This window comes from Salvelinus alpinus, chromosome 20 (assembly GCF_045679555.1).
Source record: "Salvelinus alpinus chromosome 20, SLU_Salpinus.1, whole genome shotgun sequence".
Classification (NCBI taxonomy): Eukaryota; Metazoa; Chordata; class Actinopteri; order Salmoniformes; family Salmonidae; genus Salvelinus; species Salvelinus alpinus.
Genome location: NC_092105.1, coordinates 27908458 through 27935522, shown reverse-complemented (window position 1 = coordinate 27935522; position 27065 = coordinate 27908458). Strand labels below are relative to the sequence as shown.

At 42.0% G+C, this 27065-nt stretch overlaps 1 protein-coding gene across 3 annotated transcripts in view; it reads right to left on the bottom strand.

Moving 5' to 3' along the window:
* Positions 1-4414, bottom strand: part of LOC139546617 (pre-mRNA-splicing factor CWC22 homolog) — a 49412-nt gene extending 44998 nt beyond the window's left edge. For all 3 annotated transcript variants that reach the window (XM_071355204.1, XM_071355206.1, XM_071355205.1), the window contains exons 1-2: positions 4264-4414; positions 2854-2944 (exon numbers count right to left, since the gene is read on the bottom strand). In XM_071355204.1, coding sequence (XP_071211305.1) covers positions 2854-2944; positions 4264-4320 — 148 coding nt within the window. In that variant the 5' untranslated portion in view covers positions 4321-4414. The remainder of the gene's footprint in view (positions 1-2853; positions 2945-4263) is intronic.
* Between the last annotated feature and the right edge of the window lie 22651 nt (positions 4415-27065).

Sequence of the window (27065 nt, the reverse complement as noted above, 5' to 3'; positions counted from 1 at the left end):
ATTAAAGAGCAACAATAAAATAACAGTAGCGAGGCTATATACATGGGGTACCGGTCCAGAGTCAATGTGAGGGGCACCAGTTAGTCGAGGTAATTGAGGTAATACGTACATGTAGGTAGAGTTAAAGTGACTATTCATGGATAATAAACAGAGTAGCAGCAGCGTAAAAATGGGGGGTGGGGACTAGAGGTCGACCGATTATGATTTTTCAACGCCGATACCGATTATTGGAGGACCAAAAAAAGCCGATAACGATTTTATTTATATATACACATTCTTACACAATGACAATTACAACAACACTGAATGAACACTTATTTTAACTTAATATAATATATAAATAAAATCAGTTTAGTCTCAAATAAATAATGAAACATGTTCAATTTGGTTTAAATAATGCAAAAAAAACAGTGTTGGAGAAGAAAGTAAAAGTGCAGTGTGTGCCATGTAAAAAAGCTAACGTTTAAGTTCCTTGCTCAGAACATGAGAACATATGAAAGCTGGTGGTTCCTTTTAACATGAGTCTTCAATATTCCCAGGTAAGAAGTTTTAGGTTGTAGTTATTATAGGAATTATAGGACTATTTCTCTCTATACGATTTGTATTTCATATACCTATGACTATTGGATGTTCTTATAGGCACTTTAGTATTGCCAGTGTAACAGTATAGCTTCCGTCCCTCTCCTCGCTCCTACCTGGGCTCGAACCAGGAACACATCGACAACAGCCACCCACGAAGCAGCGTTACCCATGCAGAGCAAGGGGAACAACTACTCCAAGTCTCAGAGCGAGTGACATTTGAAATGCTATTAGCGCGCACCCCGCTAACTAGCTAGCCATTTCACATCGGTTACACCAGCCTAATCTTGGGAGTTGATAGGCTTGAAGTCATAAACAGAGCTGCTGGCAAACGCACGAAAGTGCTGTTTGAATGAATGCTTACAAGCCTGCTGGTGCCTACCATCGCTCAGTCAGACTGCTCTATCAAATCATAGACTTAATTATAACATAATAACACACAGAAATACGAGCCTTTGGTAATTAAAATGGTCGAATCCAGAAACTATAATTTCGAAAACAAAACGTTTATTCTTTCAGTGAAATACGGAACCGTTCCGTATTTTATCTAACGGATGGCATCCCTAAGTCTAAATATTGCTGTTACATTGTACAACCTTCAATGGTATGTCATAATTATGTACAATTCTGGCAAATTAATAACGGCCTTTGTTAGGAATAAACGGACTGGACACAGTCCGCAATGAGCCGGGCGGCCCAAACTGCTGCATATACCCTGACTGCTTGCACGGAACGCAAGAGAAGTGACACAATTTCCCTAGTTATAAGAAATTCATGTTAGCAGGCAATATTAACTAAATATGCAGGTTTAAAAATATATACTTGTGTATTGATTTTAAAGAAAGACATTGCTGTTTATGGTTAGGTATATTGGTGCAACGACAGGGCTTTTTTCGCAAATGCGCTTGTTAAATCATCACCCGTTTGTCGAAGTAGGCTGTGATTCAATGAGAAATTAACAGGCACCGCATCGATTATATGCAACGTAGGACACGCTTGATAAACTAGTAATATCATCAACCATGTGTAGTTAACTAGTGATTATGTTAAGATTGATTGTTTTTTATAAGTTTAATGCTAGCTAGCAACTTACCTTGGCTTCTTGCTGCCCTCGCGTAACAGGTAGTCAGCCTGCCACGCAAGCTCCTCGTGGAGCGCAATGTAAGGCAGGTGGTTAGAGCGTTGGACTAGTAAGGTTGCAAAAACGAATCCCCGAGCTGACAAAGTAAAAAATATGTCGTTCTGCCACTGAACAAGGCAGTTAACCCACCGTTCCTAGGCCGTCATTGAAAATAAGAATGTGTTCTTAAATGACTTGCCTGGTTAAATAAAGGTGTAAAAAATAATTATAAATTCGGCAAATCAGTGTTCAAAAATAGCGGTTACCGATTGTCACGAAAACTTGAAATCGGCCCTAATTAATCGGCCATTCCGATTAATCGGTCGACCTCTAGTACGTATGTATGGTCACTGTAGGGACGACGTCATCGATGAACTTATTGATGAAGCCATTTGCAACCAAAAGAGAGTAAGAACGTTCCTCTTTCCCTTTGTGCAAGAACACAAATAGCACAATTCCCTACTGGACTGCTGTGGGGGGAAATGCAACAGCTCTAACCCTATTCTCTAACCCTACTTTTGCCCAGAGCCCATGAGCCCTGGTCATAATTAGTGCACTGAATAGTGAATAGGGTGGCATTTGGAATACAAAACCCCTGGGTGTTACAGAGGAACTAGTTAAGAGACTATCAGCAGCTGACAGCACATTCGGTGCTCTGACAATTTTCAAATGCCCTTGGGTTGAGGGCGGCTTGTGCTGCTCTGCCCTCTCTCTCATCCCTCACTCTCCTCTCTCTGAGCAGAGGAAAGATTTGCAACAGCCTAACAGAAGGGATGATTGAAAGCATTATCTGGACAATAAGAGAGGCTAAAACTAGGCTATAACTGTCTGTCAGTGATGAGGTTGAGAAACCACGGAGACCTGGAGTGTTTGATCAGATAAACAACAGATGGGAGATAGCATGATCCAAGGTTCAACAAGGCCGGCGCAAAAAATATAGGGGTTCTTCTAAACAGAAACTGATCGTTGATAGCCTAGTTGTTCATTTTATACCACCAGTCGAGGGTTTATTTTGTAAGTGATAAGATTTCATCACACCATTTAAAACAAAAGGTAGCTTTTTAGATGTTTATCTAGGCCTATTACATAGATTACAATTTATCTTCAGGTAACAAAACCTTTGTTTATCTGAGGAAAAAGTAATTTCCACTCACTGCTGCTCCTCTGCTGTGCCACATCGGTTTCCCTCTCTCCTTCCTCTGATGGGCTCCTGCGGGGCTGACCCATGCCACTAGACCTGGAATGCTGGAGGACGTACAGAGGACACAGCTGGTTTAGACTACATGGATATCTGAACTGAAGCTTGATGTTGTTTTATGAAAGCAAAGGGCCTGGAAACAAATGGTAATGCAAGCTGCTCACAGAACAACAAACCCCTCCTTGAGCAGAGACATTAAAATGCAAAACAGCAGGCAAATTAATATCATTACTGAGATCATGTTGTAGGCCACTGGGCCAATGAGCTCTGGCTGCCACTGCTGGAAGGAAACTGAAATAAACACAGGTTATAATAAACCTGAAGGAAGCTAAATTATGCCTGCAGCTGTTAGATATGAGGTCATAGGTGTTTGTTGATTAGATGGAGGCACATAAACAACAAGTAGCCTATATGTACCAGCTATATGCACCAGACATCAAAGGAAGTGGTCATTTTTCCTTCACAAACATTTCATAAAGGTTGCCACTTTCCAACCATGCTGCCTCTAGCTCAGCTTCAATCCAAATGCAATGTGCTCTATCAGCAGGGCTGGCAGGCCTACGCCTGTCTGAGCTCATCCCTCGTGTGTTGCTGAGGCGAGTCTCACTGGGTTGAACCAGTCCCTGATGGAGATGGATAGGGAGCTGGGTAGGAAAGAAAAATGCAACTAATAGCAACAACCCACGGCTACGCTTTGCTGCTAGATGTTTTCCACTGCATAAATGAAATGCGTCATTAAATTAGACTTTGCCTCTAACATTCAATGACAAACTGCCAAGCTGCTGGGAATCTAACTATGAACATTTGTACATAAGGGAGACACCCGTCTGCAGATAGCTAACGTTAGACAATGCCATGTTCTGTCAATCAATGTGTACACAAACATAGCTAGCTAACAAACCCCTATTAGCGGGCGACACACTGACACTCAACACTGATCACGTTGAACAAGAGGTTTGGACTGAAATGTACACCATTGTTCTATGTTTCTGTTATCATGTTTTTATGTGGCGTAGCTAGCTAAGTTAGCTAACATCGATATGAAACTAACGTTAATTAGCTGCTGCTAGCGATTTTATTTTTACCCAACAATAAAATATTAACATTTTACTGACCAACGGACTATCTAGCAATCTAACTAACTACCCAGTAACTAGCTAGTTACGTCGAGGCGAAACGGCAACTAACCCCTTGCTACATGGCTAGTGATTAGCTACAAATGCGTTCTCCTCCATGTGTGCCACTTCTTGCATTTGAGAAGCGCGATAGAGAACTTTGCTAGCCTGGCTAAAACACAACTTAGAATAACTAATACTTCCGTATTCATATATGATCTTTCGTGGATATATGAGTGTAAACTTCTTACCTCTTCTTTAGAAGTAGAGCTCAACTCCACTGCTAAATCGTTTGTCTTCGTAGCCATTTCCCTCCTGTCCTCTTCCGCAAGTGTTGCTACGGATAGCAGTAAGGGCCAAACACAACGCACGTAAACGCGAAATCAATGAGGCCTACTGTTCTAATGTCATTAGCAAGCGAACAAATCAAACAGCAAAGTAAATGAACTATGTTGCTGTACATCGCATATTACGATGTAACAAGTATGATGTATGTATGATGATCTCAGATATGAGGATTAGTGAGGCGCTGATTTACTCAACCCTGTAGGGGGGTTTAGGGTCATAATACCCATAAAACTTAGCAGTCAAACAGGGAAATGGTTCCAATCGTTTTTCCACCATACATTTTTCCCATAGGGGATTTTAGAAACACTTAAGATAAGGGCCGTGTTTCATGTAGGCATACCCTGGTGTGTCGTTTTGATAACCGTGTAAATCTCTCTAGGAGAAGGTGACTTTTATCAATATATTCACCTGTATTTACCCCCCAAAAATGAAATGCTAATTAGCTGCTAATGTGGCTATCAGAAAGAACTACAAATGCCATGATGCTCTGGGCCAGACTGACAAATCGAGGCAAAGGTAAGAATCTCTGGATTAACTCTAATTTTAGCTAAATGTAACAATAAATTGGCAAAATTTCTTTCAATTGACAATTCTGAGAACGGTCTTGTGCAAGTTTTAAATTGACACAATACCTTTTAGCAAAAGTGTCAGCTTGAGATCACGGCAGTAGCTTGCAGGGATTTCTAGTTTTGCACGATGTCTCCTTTGATGCTAATTATAATTTTTGAATCGGAGAGTAAATAGATCCAAATATATTGATAAAAGTCACCTTGTCCGAGAGAGATTTACATGGTTCTAAAAACATCACACCATGGTAAGCCTAAACGAAACACATCCCTTATTTTAGGTGTTTATAAAATCCTGTATGGAAAAATGTTTATGATGGGAACCATTTCCCTGTTTGACAGCTAGGTTTTATGACACCTCCACAGTGGGGCTCTATGCTAATTAGCGTTAGGCACTGACTATGGGTATCTGCTACCATGCTAGTAGATACCCATAGACTAAGTCATTACGCTAATGCTAGTTAGAATTGCCTCGCAAAACTTCCTCTAACTTCCTTCACACTGGACACATAGACATAAGTATCTACTCTGGCGAAGTAGATACGAAATCCAGAAGTATCCCTTTAAATAGTTTGTTGGATGAAGGGCGGGCGGGTTGAATAAAGAGAGAACAATATCTTAACAAAATCCATCAATGTATAATTCTTGTGCAATTTATATCTATAGGCTACATTGATGTTTTTCTTCATTATTTTAGGCTATCTGGCATTAGTGCTTAGGCTTTAGGGCCTAACTGTACTCGCACCAAATAGCCTACATGCCAATCGGCAAATACTTTAGGGAACGGGCAGAAAAAGTTAATGTCATCCACAGAGGCAAAAGGGACAATGTGGGAGTTTAATTCAATGAGAGAAAAGCTGGGTGAGAAAGGAGTTGGGTTCAGTTGAATCAGTGAAGGTAACCTGTAGTGGACTTGTGACATTTGTTTGTTTCTCTTCTGATCAGAGGGGGGGGGGTGCTCCTTCTCATGCAACTTGGGTCAAGATTTGTTTCTTACTTTCCTCTTAGGAACAGGGCACCATTGAAAGGAATGATTTCTGGGGTAGCATTAAGTGTGGCGATGGAGCAATTGAAGTTGAAGATTCCTGGTGTTTGTGACGCTTGGTGCGTCGCAGACCCGGTGGGGAGCGTGGTAAAACAGAGGATTCACTGTCAGTCCTTTTTGAGTTTTGAGTCAGTCTTTACCTGACAAAGTTTGTGCCGAATCCGCTGCGTTGTTTCAGGTGTAACGTTTATGGCCATGTCACAGCAGTGTGTAGGAAGGAGATTCCAAGATGTGGGAAGTGTGCAGAAGGGTATGGGACAGAGGACTGTGTAGTTTTGGTGGATAAAGTTGTGTGCATTAACTGTAGGGGTGCCCATGTTGCTGATGATCAGAAGTGTCCAGTGCGAGAGGCAGGCTGAAGTGGCTAGAGTCAGAGTAGTGCAGAAGGTGTCATATGCTGAGGCAGTGAAGAAAGTAGAGGGGTATGGGGATCCTGAGAGGATTCCAGTGAGTCATATTTGTGCCATGACAGAGGGACAGGACAACAAGTGTTTATGATTCAGTAAGGTTTGCTTCTTAATGTTCGTACTGTAGCAATGGTTTTCAACTGTACCACAGAAATGGAATGTAAATCACATAAAATATATGTTGTGTTGACAGCTGCAGAGATGTATTTGGGTATACGAGATTTGACTTCAGAAAAGTTACAGGGTGTGTTGAGGGGTGGTGTCCCATCAACACCCCTCAACACCCTATGGCATGGTCCATAGGGTCAAAGTAGTGGAATGGGGTAGTGGGTTTTTAATGAGTGTAGGTGGTGGTGTCTAGGGCTATATTCATTTTCTTAGAGGAACAGGACTAATGAAGAGAATTGAATGTATGTAGGCCGTGACTGGCCTCACACTTCAGTACAGTAGGTGGCGGTGTACGCACCAAAAAGTTGGATGCGATCCTCCAACCAAATCCCGAAGAAGAAGAAGAAGGGAACTGCCTACTGTTCAGATGGGTTAAATGGAAACTGAAATCTGACTGTAGCACAGGAGGTTGGTGGCACCTTAATTGGGGATGACGGTCTCTTGGTAATGGCTGGAGCGGAACATTTTTAGTCAGGAACAGAAGTGGAGAAATATGATTTTTCTTTTAGCATCTTGAAAGAATGTGAATCTGTAGAGGTGCTATCTTTATCAGCATCATAAAAGCTGATAGTATTTCAACCCCATAAAATATGCATCCAAGCCGAACTGAAATCTTATCAGAAACATATTGGGACATGTTCACAGTTTTCTATTTCCTTACAACACTCAAACTGATGTATTCCCTTTTTCTTTTAGTTATTGCATTTTCTCCCCGGTCCCTAAACGTCTTTGCTCTGTGAAAGAAGCAGAAAACTTGACCGTTGCCAACTAGATTGAAGCGTTCATTCTATCGATTTATGACATTCTAATGATCAAGGGTTTATTTAGTCTTCTAGGGCAACGTATAATGACAGAAGAGAAGCTGCATATATCTAATTATAGACAAGTTGACTAACAAATAGCCTACCAAAAGGTAAGAAATTATAGTCAGAAACATCTCAATCAGGCAACCAAAAAAATTACACCCCTGTCAAAAAATCGTTCTGCCTACTCCAATTGTAGCCTACAGCGCATTTTCTAAATTGGCGGGTTGGGTCCGATGCGGGCCTCAGATTTTCACTTTATCACATATAGTTGGGCGGTTGAGGATGGGTTATTAGCAATTGCGGGCGGGTATGGGTGAACAAACAGCTAACCCAAGCACCACTAATGAGGATGCCTGAAGATACTAGCTAGATATTAACTTAGAGTAAAAGGACGCTAGATTATATATTACTGGATCTTAGTTGGAGTCATTATGTTTGTGAGGGTAGGAACTAGTGATGGGAATGTCAAATTGTGGAAATTGCTCCCAAGGATGAACCAGACTTGTGTTGCTTTCACCAAATTGTGTTGAAAAACGGTTCATTACTCAGAGCTTTTAACACAATGCACATTGGTGACATCTGCTGGTCAGCAATAAATAGCAGCTTCTGGTGTTCGCTCATATAAAAGTTTCTTCCACATTGTTTATTATAACTCTGTGGCACAGTGGTTAGTCAAAGGCTTTGAAACCCAATAGTCACATCCCTTTTTTGCCTTCAACCCAGCTAGCACAGTGGATCTGGGCCGATTCCGGCTGAGAGTCGAGGCACTCGGCTGAGAGTCAGATTCGACTGACGTCAAGTGGCCTGAGTCTGGGCCGCCTTCGGCATTATTACTTATGGCCAGGATGTGGGGATTGAGCTCAGGCTGATTCCAGTGTGAGTTATCTGGCCCAAATGTATTACTTGGGGCTCAGGCAGATTGGGGCTACTCTCTGGCAGATGATTACATGGGCTGCTGTATTTCATTCTTTATTTTTCCATATTTTCTCATTGTTTCTGTAATCAAAAAATTAAATTAACATTTAAATGAAATTCTTTAAGAGTCCTGTGTAGTATTTTAGCATTTTGATACTTTGTGCAAGGCAATTGATAAACATTAAAAAAATTGTCGGATGGGGACTCCCAAATAGCTCAGCGGTCTAAGACACTGCATTGCAGTGCAAACTGTGTTGCTACAGATGCTGGTTCAAGACCCGTGCTGGCTGCGCCCAGGATGTCCTTGTCCCATCGCACTGTAGGGACTCCTGTGGCGGGCCAGGCGCATGCACGCTGACAGGTGTATGGTGTTTCCTCCAACACAAAATGTTTTTTGTGGATGGGTAAAATTTGTATATATAATAGTAATGTTTAAAATTACTAAATCGGGTAATTTTTTACACATTTATTTAAATTTGCACCGGGCCGCTTCTGGAGAGATTCTGGTAAGATGCCAGAAGAGTCGGCTGAATTCCGGTAGACGGAAACGGCCGGATGTACTTGGGCCTATTCTGGGCAGTCATTCATTTTGATTCAGGGCCGAGTCCGACACCCGATTCCGGGCTGATTCAATCAGTTCCGACCCCCCCGGAAGAGGGCCGCTTCTGGGCCGCTTCCTCAATGCTAGCTGGGAAGTAAACTAATTTGACCCAAAAATATGAATTCATGGAGTTAGCCTACTTATGCATAGGACAAAAACTTTATTATCATATACTAGATAAGCTAATTAACTGCGGTCCTTCCACGGGGTGCAGAAATTCATACTTTTCAGAAAAATGTTTATCGAATACAATCACTGACTTTTTCCTAATTTGTGTTGCTCAACTCAGCACGAATGTGCATGTGCCAATTGAATCTCAGCTTACGTACAGTTGAAGTCGGAAGTTTACATACTGTTGGAGTCATTAAAACGTGTTTTTCATCCACTCCACAAATTTCTTGTTAATTAACAAACTATAGTTTTGGCAAGTCGGTTAGGACATCTACTTTGTGCATGACACAAGTAATTTTTCCAACAATTGTTCACAGACAGATTATTTAATTTATAACTCACTGTATCACAATTCAAGTGGGTCAGAAGATTACATACACTAAGTTGACTGTGCCTTTTTATACAGCTTGGAAAATTCCAGAAAATTATGTAATGGGTTTTAGATGCTTCTGATAGGCTAATTGACATCATTTGAGTCAATTGGAGGTGTACCTGTGGATGTATTTCAAGGCCTACCTTCAAACTCAATGTCTCTTTGCTTGACATCATGGGAAAATCAAAAGAAATCAGCCAAGACCTCAGAAAACAAATTGTAGACCTCCACAAGTCTGGTTCATCCTTGGGAGCAATTTCCAGATGCCTGAAGGTACAAACAATAGTACTTAAGTATAAACACCATGGGACCACGCAGCCATCATACCGCTCAGGAAGGAGATGCATTCTGTCTCCTAGAGATGAACGTACTTTGGTGCAAAAAGTGCAAATCTATCCCAGGACAACAGCAAAGGCCCTTGTGAAGATGCTGGAGGAAACAGGTACAAAAGTATCTATATCCACAGTAAAACGAGTCCTATATCGACATAACCTGAAAGGCCGCTCAACAAGGAAGAAGCCACTGCTCCAAACCCGCCATAAAAAAGCCAGACTACGGTTTGCAACTGCACATAGGGACAAAGATCATACTTTTTGGAGAAATGTCCTCTGGTTTGATGAAACAAAAATAGAACTGTTTGGCCATAATGACCATCGTTATGTTTGGAGGAAAAAGAGGGATGCTTGCAAGCCGAAGAACACCATCCCAACCATGAAGCACGGGGGTGGCAGCATCATGTCGTGGGGGTGCTTTGCTGCAGGAGGGACTGGTGCACTTCACAAAATAGATGGCATCATGAGGCAGGAAAATTATGTGGATATATTGAAGCAACATCTCAAGACATCAGTCAGGAAGTTAAAGCTTGGTCGCAAATGGGTCTTGCAAATGGACAATGACTCCAAGCATACTTCCAAAGTTGTGGCAAAATGGCTTAAGGACAACAAAGTCAAGGTATTGGAGTGGCCATCACAAAGCCCTGACCTCAATCCCATAGAAAATTTGTGGGCAGAACTGAAAAAGCGTGTCTGAGCAAGGAGGCCTACAAACCTGACTCGGGAACACCAGCTCTGTCAGGAGGAATGGGCCAAAATTCACCCAACGTATTGTGGGAAGCTTGTGGAAGGCTACCCGGAATGTTTGACCCAAGTTAAACAATTTGAAGGCAATGCTACCAAATACTAATTGAGTGTATGTAAACTTCTGACTCACTGGGAATGTGATGAAAGAAATAAAAGCTGAATTAAATTATTCTTTCTACTATTATTCTGACATTTCACATTCTTAAAATAAAGTGGTGATCCTAACTGACCTAAGACGGGGAATTTTTACTAGTATTAAATGTCAGGAATTGTGAAAAACTCAGTTTAAATGTATTTGGCTAAGGTGTATGTATACTTCTGACTTCAACTGTATGAGCAACACAAATGAGCAATAGCTGGTGGTTGTATTCAATTAAAGTTTTTATTAAAAGTGTAAATAGGGCAGGTGTAAACCACTCGCCATTCCGCAGCAGAACTTTATTGACGTTTAACATCACTTTGTTGCTGCAGTCTGGGCGTTGATGTAGAAGAGCCTCTCTCTAGACAGGTGCTCTCATTTGGCGTGTTGTTGCTGACTCTCTCATTAGCTCTCTCATTCACATCATGAAGGACTGTGAGGTGCTTTCTGTTGTAGACCTTGCATGATGCTTTCAGTGTACACTTGGTTGACTGATGGCCTCGGCCCCAACAGCAGCAAATGTGGTTGCTCTTTATCCAGCTGATTGTCTGTTCTTTTGTGAGCTGCTTGAAGTTAGCACAATCATTGAGAAAGTGCTTGGTGTTTTCACAGTAGGGACATACTGTTCCTGTGTCTTGGCGGCAGCTGGATCGGGGGTTGTTTCTGGAGCAGGAGAGGCAGAGTCTGGCGATTTCGTCAGTGTAGAGGAGAATGGTGGTTTTTCTGAGAGGGGGTTTGTGTTTTCTGCGCTAATCCTTCCCACAGCTACTGGTGAACACAGACCCATCTTCCTGGATAAGGATTTCGTCACACCAAACTGGAAGTCTTCCGACTAGCTTGGAAAGACAGTACCGTGCAGTATCGATGAGCCCTCACTGCTGCTCGATCATCCTATTTTTCCAACTTAATTGAGGAAAATAAGAACAATCCGAAATTTATTTTTGATGCTGTCGCAAAGCTAACTAAAAAGCAGCAGTCCCCAAGAGAGGATGGCTTTCACTTCAGCAGTAATAAATTCATGAACTTCTTTGAGGAAAAGATCATGATCATTAGAAAGCAAATTACGGACTCCTCTTTAAATCTGCGAATTCCTCCAAAGCTCAGTTGTCCTGAGTCTGCACAACTCTGCCAGGACCTAGGATCAAGAGACACTTAAGTGTTTTAGTACTATATCTCTTGACACAATGATGAAAATAATCATGGCCTCTAAACCTTCAAGCTGCATACTTGACCCTATTCCAACTAAACTACTGAAAGAGCTGCTTCCTGTGCTTGGCCCTCCTATGTTGAACATAATAAACAGCTCTCTATCCACCGGATGTGTACCAAACTCACTAAAAGTGGCAGTAATAAAGCCTCTCTTGAAAAAGCCAAACCTTGACCCAGAAAATATAAAAAAACGATCGGCCTATATCATATCTTCCATTCCTCTCAAACATTTTAGAAAAAGCTGTTGCGCAGCAACTCGCTGCCTTCCTGAAGACAAACAATGTATACGAAATGCTTCAGTCTGGTTTTAGACCCCATCATAGCACTGAGACTGCACTTGTGAAGGTGGTAAATGACCTTTTAATGGCGTCAGACCGAGGCTCTGCATCTGTCCTCGTGCTCCTAGACCTTAGTGCCGCTTTTGATACCATCGATCACCACATTCTTTTGGAGAGATTGGAAACCCAAATTGGTCTACACGGACAAGTTCTGGCCTGGTTTAGATCTTATCTGTCGGAAAGATATTAGTTTGTCTCTGTGAATGGTTTGTCCTCTGACAAATCAACTGTACATTTCGGTGTTCCTCAAGGTTCCGTTTTAGGACCACTATTGTTTTCACTATATATTTGACCTCTTGGGGATGTCATTCGAAAACATAATGTTAACTTTCACTGCTATGCTGATGACACAGCTGTACATTTCAATGAAACATGGTGAAGCCCCAAAATTGCCCTCGCTAGAAGCCTGTGTTTCAGACCTAAGGAAGTGGATGGCTGCAATCTTTCTACTTTTAAACTCGGACAAAACAGAGATGCTTGTTCTAGGTCCCAAGAAACAAAGAGATCTTCTGTTGAATCTGACAATTAATCTTGATGGTTGTACAGTCGTCTCAAATAAAACTGTGAAGGACCTCGGCGTTACTCTGGACCCTGAGTATCAAGACTGAATCAACATATCAAGACTGTTTCAAGGACAGCTTTTTTCCATCTACGTAACATTGCAAAAATCAGACATTTTCTGTCCAAAAATGATGCAGAAAAATTAATCCATGCATTTGTTACTTCTAGGTTAGACTACTGCAATGCTCTACTTTCCGGCTACCCGGATAAAGCACTAAATAAACTTCAGTTAGTGCTAAATACGGCTGCTAGAATCCTGACTAGAACCAAGAAATTTGATCATATTACTCCAGTGCTAGCCTCCCTACACTGGCTTCCTGTTAAGGCAAGGGCTGATTTCAAGGTTTTACTGCTAACCTACAAAGCATTACACGGGCTTGCTCCTACCTATCTTTCCGATTTGGTCCTGCCGTACATACCTACACGTACGCTACGGTCACAAGACGCAGGCCTGCTAATTGTCCCTAGAATTTCTAAGCAAACAGCTGGAGGGAGGGCTTTCTCCTATATAGCTCCATTTTAATGGAATGGTCTGCCTACCCATGTGAGAGACGCAGACTCGGTCTCAACCTTTAAGTCTTTACTGAAGACTCATCTCTTCAGTAGGTCCTATGATTGAGTGTAGTCTGGCCCAGGAGTGTGAAGGTGAACGGAAAGGCTCTGGAGCAACGAACCGCCCTTGCTGTCTCTGCCTGGCCGGTTCCCCTCTCTCCACTGGGATTCTCTGCCTCTAACCCTATTGCAGGGGCTGAGTCACTGGCTTACTGGTGCTCTTCCATGCCGTCCCTAGGAGGGGTGCGTCACTCAAGGGTTGAGTCACTGACGTGATCTTCATGTCTGGGTTGGCGCCCCCCCTTGGGTTGTGCCGTGGCGGAGATCTTTGTGGGCTATACTCGGCCTTGTCTCATGATGGCAAGTTGGTGGTTGAAGATATCCCTCTAGTGGTGTGGAGGCTGTGCTTTGGCAAAGTGGGTGGGGTTATATCCTGCCTGTTTGGCCCTGTCCGAGGGTATCATTGGATGGGGCCACAGTGTCTCCCGACCCCTTCTATCTCAGCCTCCAGTATTTATGCTGCAGTAGTTTGTGTCGGGGGGCTAGGGTCAGTCTGTTATATCTGGAGTACTTCTCCTGTGTTATCCGGTGTCCTGTGTGAATTTGAGTATGCTCTCTCTAATTCTCTCTTTCTCTCTTTCTGTCTTTATTTCTTTCTTTCTCTCTCTCGGGGGACCTGAGCCCTAGGACCATGCCTCAGGACTAACTGTTATAATGACTCCTTGCTGTCCCCAGTCCACCTGGCCTTGCTGCTGCTCCAGTTTCAACTGTTCTGCCTGCGGCTATGGAACCCTGACCTGTTCACCGGATGTTCTACTTGTCCCAGACCTGCTGTTTTCAACTCTCTAGAGACTGCAGGAGCGGTAGAGATACTCTTAATGATCGGCTATGAAAAGCCAACTGACATTTACTCCTGAGGTGCTGACTTGTTGCACCCTCGACAACTATTGTGATTATTATTATTTGACCATGCTGGTCATTTATGAACATTTGAACATCTTGGCCATGTTCTGTTATAATCTCCACCCGGCACAGCCAGAAGAGGACTGGCCACCCCTCATAGCCTGGTTCCTCTCTAGGGAGTTTTTCCTAGCCACCGTGCTTCTACACCTGCATTGCTTGCTGTTTGGGGTTTTAGGCTGGGTTTCTGTACAGCACTTTGAGATGTCAGCTGATGTAAGAAGGGCTATATAAATACATTTGATTTGATTTGTATTCCAATGAGTCAGCGAAGTCGAGTAGTGTGTGAATGTGAATTTTTAGCTGGTGGACAAACCTCTTGAAGTTGGACCTTAGGTCATGTGGGAGCTTTCCTGACAGCTGGGAAACGTTGGACCCGCTCCATGTCACCTTTCCTTCCCAGCTGCTCCAACTTGGACACTAGGGAACAGATTGAGTGCCAACATACGGAAAGCCTTATCATCTCCACTGCGAATTTCAGGGCCATCCATAAGCTCAGCGATGCAGGGCCAGCTGATGTGGTTGTCCAAACTGCTTAGTGAGAGAGTATATGGTGTCTGAATATGGGTACCTGGAGTTACTGTATGAATCTGCGATCAACAGGGCCTCTTCCAGTCTCAGGTGATTGGTGAGGATCTGGAACTTGAACCTTTCGGTCTTATCTGCTGACAGATGTTCTCTGGGGCTATTTTCATACGTGCAAACTCTCTCGGGCCAGGATGGACAAAGTCTGGTATGGTAGGAAGGGGCCCCCTGTATGTTTTTTTTCTGGTTTGGGTGCACGATGGGGAACTGTGATGACGGGAAGCAGAACGGTGGCAGTCAGGCGAGTAGTGTCCTCTATCTGATCTGTCATAGTAGTCCTGACGTCGCAAGGGGGGTTTCAGGGTTCCCGCAGAGAAGGGTGCCAATGTCTGTCTTCGGTGTGATGGTGCCGTCTGCTTGGGGCTACAGAGAAGTCTGGTGACTCACCACGGTCAGGTGACACAGCTGCTGCTGATCTGGAGGGGGCCTGTGCCATCTCTGACTGTCTTATATGCTCTCTGAGCGCAGCCACAAGGTTGGGGTCTGATGAACACACATCCTCATCTTTGTCTGGAGGTTGGCTCCTTGTGTGAGGCGCAGGAGCTGGTCTGTCTCTGACGTGCGTCTCCTGGCTTTGGTGTTGCTTAATGGTGTGTTGAGATGTGGTTGGCCATGGTGTCTGTAGCTGAGTAGAATCTGGAGCCTTGAGTTCTCGCACCTCATAGTGAAGTGTTTCATAGTCATCCTTGGTGGCCTCATGTCAGTTCTATTATTGTTTGTGATTGTTCTCTTGCCTTGCACAGGAGGGCTGCATTCTTCATTTTATGTTTTGGTACGTAAACCTGTACTCGTGCAGGTGGCTAACCTTGCTGCAAGGTACTTAATTTCTTGCTCCATCTCTCTGAAGTTGACAATCCACTCACGGGGACTGCTGCTGGGTGAGGTGGAGAGTGCCTGATCATAGAAGTCCTCTTCTTCTCTTTGGTTGGACTTAGCAGTGCGTGGCAAGGTGGGGGGTGAGAAGCGCCTAACATAACCTGGACCTCTCAGGTCAGAATCTATCACATTATCTGGGAGGCAAGAATCACGCTGGGGCTGCATGATAGTTGGGTCAGGCTGGTGCATCCTCTTGATTGTGGTGGTTCCTATATCCGGCTCTTCTGAAGGACCATGTAAAATAGGGCAGGTGTAAACCTGTGTTTTGATAGCTAAGCAAGGTTGCTGTGTTGGATATTGAATCTGGCCCACCAACAAAATTATTGGCCCCCCAAAGCCCCCAAAATTAATTAAGAATTTTATAAACATTATATCAAGATAATAATAAAAAAAATCTCAGACCCGAGATATGCAAAGTCCCAAGAAGGAAGTTACTCTACCTAAATAATGCACAAGTACATTTTTGACTTCATTCATGAGGAGAGCGAATGCAGGAGACAGTTAACTAATAAAGCAGGCAGCAGACCATTTTGTGGTGTTGAAATGTAAAGCTGCCAAATATTATTTGGCCCCACAAATTAATTATGTATTTATTATGTATTTTATTTTATTTATATCAATAATAATTTTTAAAATCTCAGACCCGCGATGCAAAAAGTTCCAAATGCAATGTCCCAAGAAGGAAGTTATGCTACCTAAATAATGCAAAAGTAAAATTTTACTTCATTCATGAGGAGAGAGAATGCAAGAGACAGTTAACTAATTGGCTCCCGAGTGGCACAGCGGTCTAAGGCACTGCATCTGTGCTAGAGGCGTCACTACAGACCATGGTTCAATTCCAGGCTATATTACAACTGGCCGTGATTGAGAGTCCCATAGAGCGGCGCACAATTGGCCCAGCGTCATCCGGGTTAGGGTTTGGCCGGGGTATGCCGTCATTGTAAATAAGAATTTGTTCTTAACTGACTTGCCTAGTTAAATAGATGACTTGACAGTTAACTAATAAAGCAGTCAGCGGACCATTTTGTGGTGCTGAAATGTAAAGCGGCAACCGCGTCTGTACTGGTTCCTGTCGTGAGTCTTGATTGTATTCATAGAGGAAAAACTTGCAAGCAATGTTCCCTCAAAGTTGCGCCCGTGCCTCTTCCAGGACTGCCACGCAGAAGAAATGCCATGCCGCACAGATGCAGAAGATTGAACTTCACTGAGTTCGCCCCATTAGTTTGCACTATATCGATCAACGTTTGTGTACATTATATCAGCCTATTTTCAATGCAAAAAACCCAAAACAAATCTAACTTTGCAAGATTGAGTCTGTAATATTGTTTTAGGCAGACCCAGAGCACAATGGAGTAGAATTCTATTGGCTGGGGTAGCTCAGGAGTGGACTTTCAATCACCCACAAATGAATGCGATTTTCAGATCAGTTCAGATCAGAGCCTCACCTGTGCACATTTGTTGATATTCTTTGCTGGTTAGCAAGTTATGAGGCCAGTTATACAGTGCATTTTGTTACGTTACAGCCTTATATGCTGATGCGCGAGAGTTGCAAAATAAATGTACACATACATGTACATGTTATTCAATCATTGCACCCACACTGCTCGAGGGCGTCAGCGAGGTCTGCGTGGCCAGGCGCTAAAATAGATTTATCCCTGTCCTTACACAGCTCTCTGGTCTTGGCCATTGTGGAGAGGTTGGAGTCTGTTTGATTGAGTGTGTGGACAGGTGTCTTTTATACAGGTAACGAGTTCAAACAGGTGCAGTTAATACAGGTAATGAGTGGAGAACAGGAGGGCTTCTTAAAGAAAAACTAATAGGTCTGTGAGAGCCGGAATTCTGCAATAAAATGCAAATTAATTACTTAAAAATCATACAATGTGATTTTCTGGATTTTTGTTTTAGATTCCGTCTCTCACAGTTGAAGTGTACCTATGATAAAAATGACAGACCTCTACATGCTTTGTAAGTAGGAAAACCTGCAAAATCGGCAGTGTATCAAATACTTGTTCTCCCCACTGTATATATGTGTTTTCATTTTTTTTGTAATTCATTTTTTTGTTGCCTCTTGAGTCCCCCACAGGCCTGGGTTCAGGGGCTTCCACCCCGATAAGCCCCTGCATTAATCCGGCCATGGGGTCAAGCCACTAAGGAGGATTATGCTGTTTGTGTAGCTTGTGGTTAAGGCTTCTATTTTTCTGCGTGTCTGGGGCGGGAAGGCCACGTTGAAAGTACCATGCTTAGATTAATAATGAATTCTTTGCAAACAGCAACATTTTCATTGCAAATAAGACACACATTGGTCTTGCAATGGAGAAAAATTGTTTCTGAAAATTTTGATTTTGATTTCAACTTTCTTTTGATACTTTTTGAGAATTACATTTTCTCTTGCTAGCAGAGAAATAGAGAAATAGACAAAAATAATAATTGAATAGAGACATTGGGGATTTTATGAGTGTAATCAGATCGAAATTATTTTGTAGTGCAGGCCTATTAATTGTGCTATTATGATAATTAAGTTCTGTCCCGCTAAATATTAGCACAGAAACATTTTGGCTGAAGACCAAACCTAGTTGAAGAACCCTGATCTAAAGGTTAATACAGTATAAGAGAGCATGAATTACAATAGCAGAATACAGCTGTAGTCTATACACTGCTACACACTAGTTCTAGTATGCTGGTAACCTATAAAGTGGCCCGCAAGGACACATGACCATCACTCGGCATAATAAACTGTATACTGACCATAAAATGGTGGACAGAGCAAGAGCTCTCACTTATGCAACTTAAAGCTGCAGCACACCCTGATAAATCACAATAAAAAATATCAGGACCTCAACTGAGAATTAGAATAGTAGATTACAAGGAGCAATTTCGAAACTTGGTTGTGCATTAGCAGTTTTGTCACTTGTTATATGTCACTCACTGACAGTCGCTCAATTAGCCCATGTGAGTTAACATTTTTTAGATGTTAACTTGTAAATTAGTCTAGTTAGTCTAGCCAGCTATCTGCAGGGCACGTGCCCAGGGCACCTGACCTACAGGGGGCCGACATTGATTTTGTTTGTCACCCTGACACAGATAACACATTAAAAGTGCATTATGCAGAAATCGCTCCCCATTTCCTGGTTGCTAAAATTATAATAGTCCTCCAAATTTCTGTTTATGTGACAAAAAGAAGCTAATAATTTTACCATCTATACCTCTGTGAAATATACAGTATTTTCAATAAGCAAAAATATTGTTTTCTGCTGTTTGAATCTGGTGTACAAAACAGAAAGTAAAACAAAACTTCAGAATGGGAAGCATAGAAATACTGCACATAGAACAGATCTACTGCTTCTTAGACTTGCTTTCAATGAGAGTCACAGATATATAACTTACATTTCTATGTGAATTTGGTCGGGTAGCCCAAAAAGGTAGGTCGACTGAGGTGAATGAAGTTACTGCAACCAATGTGATAACGACTGGGGTCATTTTTGCTTGTTTTTACTTCTTTTTTTTCAAATAGCATTTTAGAGTTTTTGAATTTTATAGAAATGCCATAAAGGAGCTTCAACTTTCTTAACATTTCTGGCTACGGCCCTGGATGAGAGCTTTGGTGGTGTCATTGCTTTGCGGTGTCATTGCTGCGCCGTTGGCAGACATTTGAGAACCACCCTGTCTTGCCAATTGTTTGGGGGGTGTGTGGTTGAATATGCTCATAAGGTATGTTAGTTTCTGTATCAGTGATTGTTTATTTAAGGTTGACAAAATGCAAATGTTTATTGCTTTGAACATTATAAATGGGCCTAGCTAGACAGTGGACCAGAGCTAAAATGGGCCTAGAACCTGGGGTTTGATTTTAGGACTACACTATGGCCATGGGCATGCTCAAATGATGTATCTTTAAATATCCTCCACTATGAATTTGAAAATCTGACCCCATCTACTCAGTAGTTGTGTCCACACAAGATTTATACAAAATCTAGCATGGGCCACATACCATCATATCATTGCCCTGGTTCCAAGATATATCAATGACTTACTATACGCTGCCATCCTCCTGTCCTTTCACTGTCAAAGTCTGCTTGCAAACCTGACGTTTGTGTCCTAGACAGCACTCTATTCCTTATATGGTGTACTACTTTTGACCAGGGCCCCTAGGTCCGTAAGAATTGCAGTAGTCCCTATAGGCCCATAAGTAGGGTAATATATAGGGAGCCATTTGGGATGCATTCGAGGTCTACTGAGGTTCCTGTGGCCAGACAGACAGCTCAAGTCCTGCTGTGACCTCAATGAAACGCAGACACTATGGTCTAATTCAATTACCCAGCCAGCCTGGCAGTGGCAGCTAGGACATGTCACTGTGCTTCCCTCCCCTAGCCTTAAGCACTCTGTAATGTGAATGAATGCCACCAGGCAAAGGCTTATCATCACACAGACTGGGTTAGAGTTTGTTTGGGTCACTGGCTTCACCAAAACAAACACAGCTAGGAATACTAAAATTGAGGATCCTGGATTTCTCATCAAATAAATACATTTGTTTCATGGCTTTATCTTGAAAATGTGAATAGACACGCATCACAACCTCAGTATCCTCTCATCCATCCAGGCACTCAAAGACAAATGCCCTAAGGGCACACCAGGATTCAGCTATCAACCAAAGCTCTGTGGGTTATAAAAGTAAAGGGCATTTTCTATTCCAGCCTAGTCTATTCTATTATTTTGCTGTTGTTTTATATACAATAGGTTAAACTAACATCTAGTACACTGTATTTAGTACAGGGACTACAGGAAACGGAAGGCTGAGTTCACCCCCATCCACATCAATGGGGCTGTTTTGGGGAGGTTCGAGAACTTCAAGTTCCGCAGTGTCTACACCACTACGGAATTGACATGGTCCATACACCCACACAGTTGTGAAGAAGGCACCACAGCACCTCTTCTCCCTCAGTAGACTGAAAAGATTTGGCATGGGCCCTCAGATCCTCAAAATAGTCTACAGATCAACCATTGAGGGCATCTTTACTGGCTGCATTACCGCTTGGTACGGCAACTGCAAGGCACCCGACCGCAAGGCGCTACAGAGGGTGGTGAGTACGGCCAAGTACATCACTGGGGCCGAGCTCCCTGCCATCCAGGAACTCTATACCAGGTGGTGTCAGAAGAAGGACATAACAAATTGTCAAAGACTCCAGCCACCCAAGCCACAGACCAGGGATATTCAACTCTTACCCTACGAGGTCTGGAGCCTTCTGGTTTTCTGTTCAACGTGATAATTAATTTCACCCACCTGGTGTCCCAGGTATAAATCAGTCGTTGATTAGATGGGAACTATGAAAAACGCTGTGGAACTGACTTCGAGGTTCAGAGATGAGTTTGAGTGTCATAGACTGTTCTCTCTGCTATCGCACGGCAAATCTGGAACCAACAGGACCCTGAACAGCTTCTATCCCCAAGCCATAAGACCGCTAAACAAGACTGCTAAATAGCTAATCAAATGGCTACCCAGACTACCTGCATTGACCCTTGCACTGACTATGCACACACACTGGACTCTACCCACATACTTACACTGACACCCCAACACACACATACATGCACACATACATACATACATACATACATACATACATACATACATACATACATATATACACACACACACACACTACATTCACACACATGCATGCATACTGACAACACACACACACACCGTACGCTGCTGTTCCTGCCTATCATCTATCCTGTTGCCTAGTCACTTTATCCCTACCTACTGTGCATATGTACATAGCTCCCTCAATTACTTCGTACTCCTGCACATTGACTCGGTACTGGTACTCCCTGTATATAGCCTTGTTATTTTTACTTGATATTGTTATTCGTTATTCACTGTGTATTTATTCCTCATGTCACTATTTCTATTTTTCTATTACATTTTTTATCTTTAACTCTGCATTGTTGAAAATTATCCATAAGTAACCATTTCACTGTTAGTCTATGCCTGTTGTTTACGACGCATGTGACAAATATAACTTGACTTGATATAAAATATTTTGTTTTACACTCTGCAACTCTGGAGCAGTGAATGGCCTCCATAATATAGCTCTTTTGGGAAGGAATGCTGTGTCTGTTAGCTCATGGACGTCTTTGGCATTTTCTCTGGCTGGAGTGAAAGAGCAATGCCTCCAAGGCTGCCTTTCTCTCCTCCCTGGCACTTTGCTCCGTAAACAGATCATTGTGAAGGAACCTGTGTTACATTGGTGTTATTGTTATTCTCTCCCTTGACTTTTTCCACAAGGCAGTTAGTGTCAATAGTGTTAATGTCAAGGGATATGAAACATATATTGCAGTTTAGGGCGAACCAAGCTGTCCTCCACATTCAGTGGCTGAGCATTCCACAGATAATACATAGAGGGAGCAGTGTTGACATGTTTTATTGTCAATATTAAGCCATGAAAAACATTTATTAGAACACAATAAATGTGCCATGATGATCAAGAAACATTTTAAACCATAAGCATCTCTTGATGATTCATTATAAGCAAGACAGATTTTTATAGTATAACCCAAAAGAGGAGATGCCTAGAGAATATATCCTTCTCTATTTTATACTATTTATGTCTCAACACAAAGATTGGTATGATGGATGTGAAGGGAATGTTTTTTCCAGTGGCAAAATGTAATGCATAGTAATAGACTTCACTATTAATTAGCCAATCTATAATTTTCTTTTTGTAATTGAGCTGCAACCATGACATGCGCCATTTAAAGATACAACACTGTCATCTACTGGTCATAGTGAAACACACGGACATTATCTCTGTGCCATAAATCAAGACTAATCATATTTAGCATTTTATCTTATTCAGACAACGCACTGTGTGCTTTAAGACTGAATCTGATGGCTTCATCACAATGTATTTAATAATCTACTTCTGTCAATATTTACCATTGATGCACAGTGGAGAAAAGGAAAAATGGATGTTCTGTGTATTAAAGAGACCACCAGACAATGGATTGCATACTCGTATCAACCATAAGAGACTCATCTATAGTGTACTACTGTCTATCAAGCAAATACAGTGTCTCTTTAGCTTTACTTTATTAATATAAAGGAGATATAATTTCCTGAAGCGAATATTAGTAGCTAAGAACCGGTAGGCTTGAGTGAGCCAGGCAGTGCACGTGAGGGTGAATACCAAAATAAACCTCTGGCTCATGATCGTATGTGGATCAGGTTACCCCCACACATAGCTACACACACGGACACACAGGGTCACACAGACACACAGGGTCACACACGGTCACACACACACACACACACACACACACACACACACACACACACACACACTTGTGAGCAGCAGCAGGACAATTCCTCCTTGGTCTCTGGTTGAGGAGTCAGAAGCTGAAAGGTCATGGAAGTAATGAATAGCACCGTTCCAGCCAATTGATTTACTGTAGCTGAGTGTGGATGGGGGCATCAGAAAACCTATCTAGAAATCATACAATGTTTAGGCACTGTGTGGGTCTCTGTCTCTGACTCTGCCTCTCTATCTGTCCATCCTTTCTCTCTTTGTCTCTCTCTCTCTCTTCTCTCTCTCTCTCTCTCTCTCTCTCTCACATTTTAACATTCATAGAGCAAAGGTAAAACTGTGTTTTTTTTAATCTCTACTTATCTTTATATTTCCCATCCCATGGTAGAGCAGGAGACATGATAGGACAAATCAGCCTGATCAGAATTAGCCCAGCGACAAACCTAAAAGAAGGCACTGTGCTCTGGTCCAATGGTTATTTCATCAATTACTGTGCTTAAAGTTTTGCCTCATTCCATCCTTCTTCCTCAATTAAAACATCTGATTTTGATCCTGTCATTTGGTAATACATTTCACATTTCATGAAATTTAGACGCAACAGGATAGTGTTGCTTTTATGTGACATTAAAAAAGGATAGATCAAACCAACACCTGTTACAGTAGAATAGAAAATAATAGCGGCCTATATGATCTTAGCACTATGTAGGTATGAATAAACGCCTCTTCTGGACTGTTTTAATCTCTCTCCCACATCCATTAAATATGGCTAGTAAGTTTTAGCTGCCACTGGTCTGAGCCCCACATACATTATTCTCTCTCTTTATATGTGGATTAGATGTTATATTACCAGTATAAGAGGGCAGGATATAACGGCTTTAATGATCCAACATGTTTATTCCACGGCTGTACCGCTGCTGCCTTTGTCCCAGATGGCAATGAAGTCGGAAGTTTACATACACCTCAGCCAAATACATTTAAACTCAGTTTTTCACAATTCCTGACATTTATTCCTAGTAAAAATTCCCTGTCTTAGGGCAGTTAGGATCACCACTTTATTTTAAGAATGTGAAATGTCAGAATAATAGTAGAGAGAATGATTTATTTCAGCTTTAATATCTTTCATCACATTCCCAGTGAGTCAGAAGTTTACATACACTCAATTCGTATTTGGTAGCATTGCCTTTAAATTGTTTAACTTGGGTCAAACATTCCGGGTAGCCTTCCACAAGCTTCCCACAATACGTTGGGTGAATTTTGGCCCATTCCTCCTGACAGAGCTGGTGTTCCCGAGTCAGGTTTGTAGGCCTCCTTGCTCAGACACGCTTTTTCAGTTCTGCCCACAAATTTTCTATGGGATTGAGGTCAGGGCTTTGTGATGGCCACTCCAATACCTTGACTTTGTTGTCCTTAAGCCATTTTGCCACAACTTTGGAAGTATGCTTGGAGTCATTGTCCATTTGCAAGACCCATTTGCGACCAAGCTTTAACTACCTGACTGATGTCTTGAGATGTTGCTTCAATATATCCACATAATTTTCCTGCCTCATGAAGCCATCTATTTTGTGAAGTGCACCAGTCCCTCTTGCAGCAAAGCACCCCCACGACATGATGCTGCCACCCCCGTGCTTCACGGTTGGGATGGTGTTCTTCGGCTTGCAAGCATCCCTCTATTTTTCCTCCAAACATAACGATGGTCATTATGGCCAAACAGTTCTATTTTTGTTTCATCAAACCAGAGGACATTTCTCCAAAAAGTATGATCTTTGTCCCTATGTGCAGTTGCAAACCGTAGTCTGGCTTTTTTATGGCGGGTTTTGGAGCAGTGGCTTCTTCCTTGTTGAGCGGCCTTTCAGGTTATGTCGATATAGGACTCGTTTTACTGTGGATATAGATACTTTTGTACCTGTTTCCTCCAGCATCTTCACAAGGTCCTTTGCTGTTGTTCTGGGATTGATTTGCACTTTTCGTACCAAAGTACGTTCATCTCTAGGAGACAGAATGCATCTCCTTCCTGAGCGGTATGATGGCTGCGTGATCCCATGGTGTTTATACTTAAGTACTATTGTTTGTACAGATGAACGTGGTACCTTCAGGCATCTGGAAATTGTTCCCAAGGATGAACCAGACTGTGGAGTTCTACAAAAAGGTTTTCTGAGGTCTTGGCTGATTTCTTTTGATTTTCACATGATGTCACGCAAAGAGGCACTGAGTTTGAAGGTAGGCCTTGAAGTACATCACCAGGTACACCCCCAATTGACTCAAATTATCTCAATTAGACTATCGGAAGCTTCTAAAGCCATGACATCATTTTCTGGAATTTTCCAAGCTTTTTAAAGGCACAGTCAATTTAGTGTATGTTAACTTCTGACCCACTGGAACTGTGATACAGTGAATTATAAGTGAAATAATCTGTCTGTAAACAATTCGCTGGAAAAATTACTTGTGTCATGCACAAAGTAGATGTCCTAACCGACTTGCCAAAACTATAGTTTGTTAACAAGAAATGTGTGGAGTGGTTGAAAAATTAGTTTTTTAATGACTGAGTGTATGAAAACTTCCGACTTCAACTCTATATAGTGCACTACTTTTGAGTAGGGCGCAGGTCAAAAGTAGTGCACTATTAGGGAATAGGGATACATATTGGATACACACCAATGTGTGTGTGTGTGTGTGTTGTTTCGTTTTACTATCCTTGTGGTTACACAGAAGTCCTCACAAGGATAGTAAATCAAGGAAAATTCGGACAAGCGGGGATATTTCACCGGTCCCCACTGGCAAAAGGATATTTATATGCATAAGGGCAAGGGTTAGGGTTACAATTAGGGTTAGGGTTATAATTAGGGGTTATGAGTTAGGGCATAGGGAAAATAGTATTTTGAATAGGAATAAATGTTTTGGTCCCCACAAGAATAGTAAAACAAATGTGTGTGTGTGTGTGTCTGCCTGTGTGCGTGTGCACATGCAAGCATGCGTCTGTGTAAATTCTTGTGTGTGTGTGTGTCATTAGACTACAAGTCCACTGGAGGTGAGCCCTGCGAAGTAAAATAAATGGTGTAATACAGAATATGACGGTTGGTTTTATCAGACTATTCCTCAGGGCTTGGAGATCAAATGGAGGGAGAGGTGATGCTGCTCTGCTGTTCACTGTATGAAAGGGAAGCATTTAATTTACATTTGAACTGAACGCACGAAAAGAAGGCGCTGACTGTGACCTCTGTGAAAAATGGTTCCTCGTTTATGTGTCACCCTGTGCTGCATGTTGCTACTGTGTGTGTGTGTGTGTGTGTGTGTGTGTGTGTGTGTGTGTATGTACAGTAGAAGGCCAATAAAGAGAGGCATATTTAGAGCTAGTCATACTGGAGCTGTTTAGTGATTTGCATCTGATAAAGCTTTGCTTGAGATCTGACAATTTCCCAACTTTGGCAACCTTTTTGAATAAATTGAATTGCGTGTGAGTATACCACAGGGAGTGAGGTGTACCTGAACGACATACCAATACACTGTTAACAGTCTACCTATACTCTCTGAGTTATTATCCACTGAATGAATTGTCCCTTGGTAAATATGTGATAGAGAATGTTTTGAAATGACTGGTTTGAACTATGACAAGTTGATTAAGATATGTCTAGCCTATATTTTCAACATAAGGGGCCGGTGTTGTAGGCACAGATTAAAGAACAACTGCCCCTAAAAACCAACTTCTAATTCAAAATCGACTACAAAGTGTAAATAGGATCATTCTGGTCATAACCCAGTGTAGTATTTTTGTGGACTTTATGGTAGTATTTACTGTATTATACTATAGTATTGACAGTTAACTATAATATAAAACTGGAGTAATAGAAAACTGTAGTATATACTATTAATGTCGTGTTTTTGCGGATTGTAATATACTGTATTATTTACTGTAGTGTTTTTGCGGATATTACTGCAGTAAATACTAAAATACTGCAGTATTTACTATAGGGTTTTTGTTTTATTATCTTTGACATAGGCTTTCTTCTTGAGTAAACCTACTGGAGAAATACTAATAGCGCAAATTTTCCATAACCT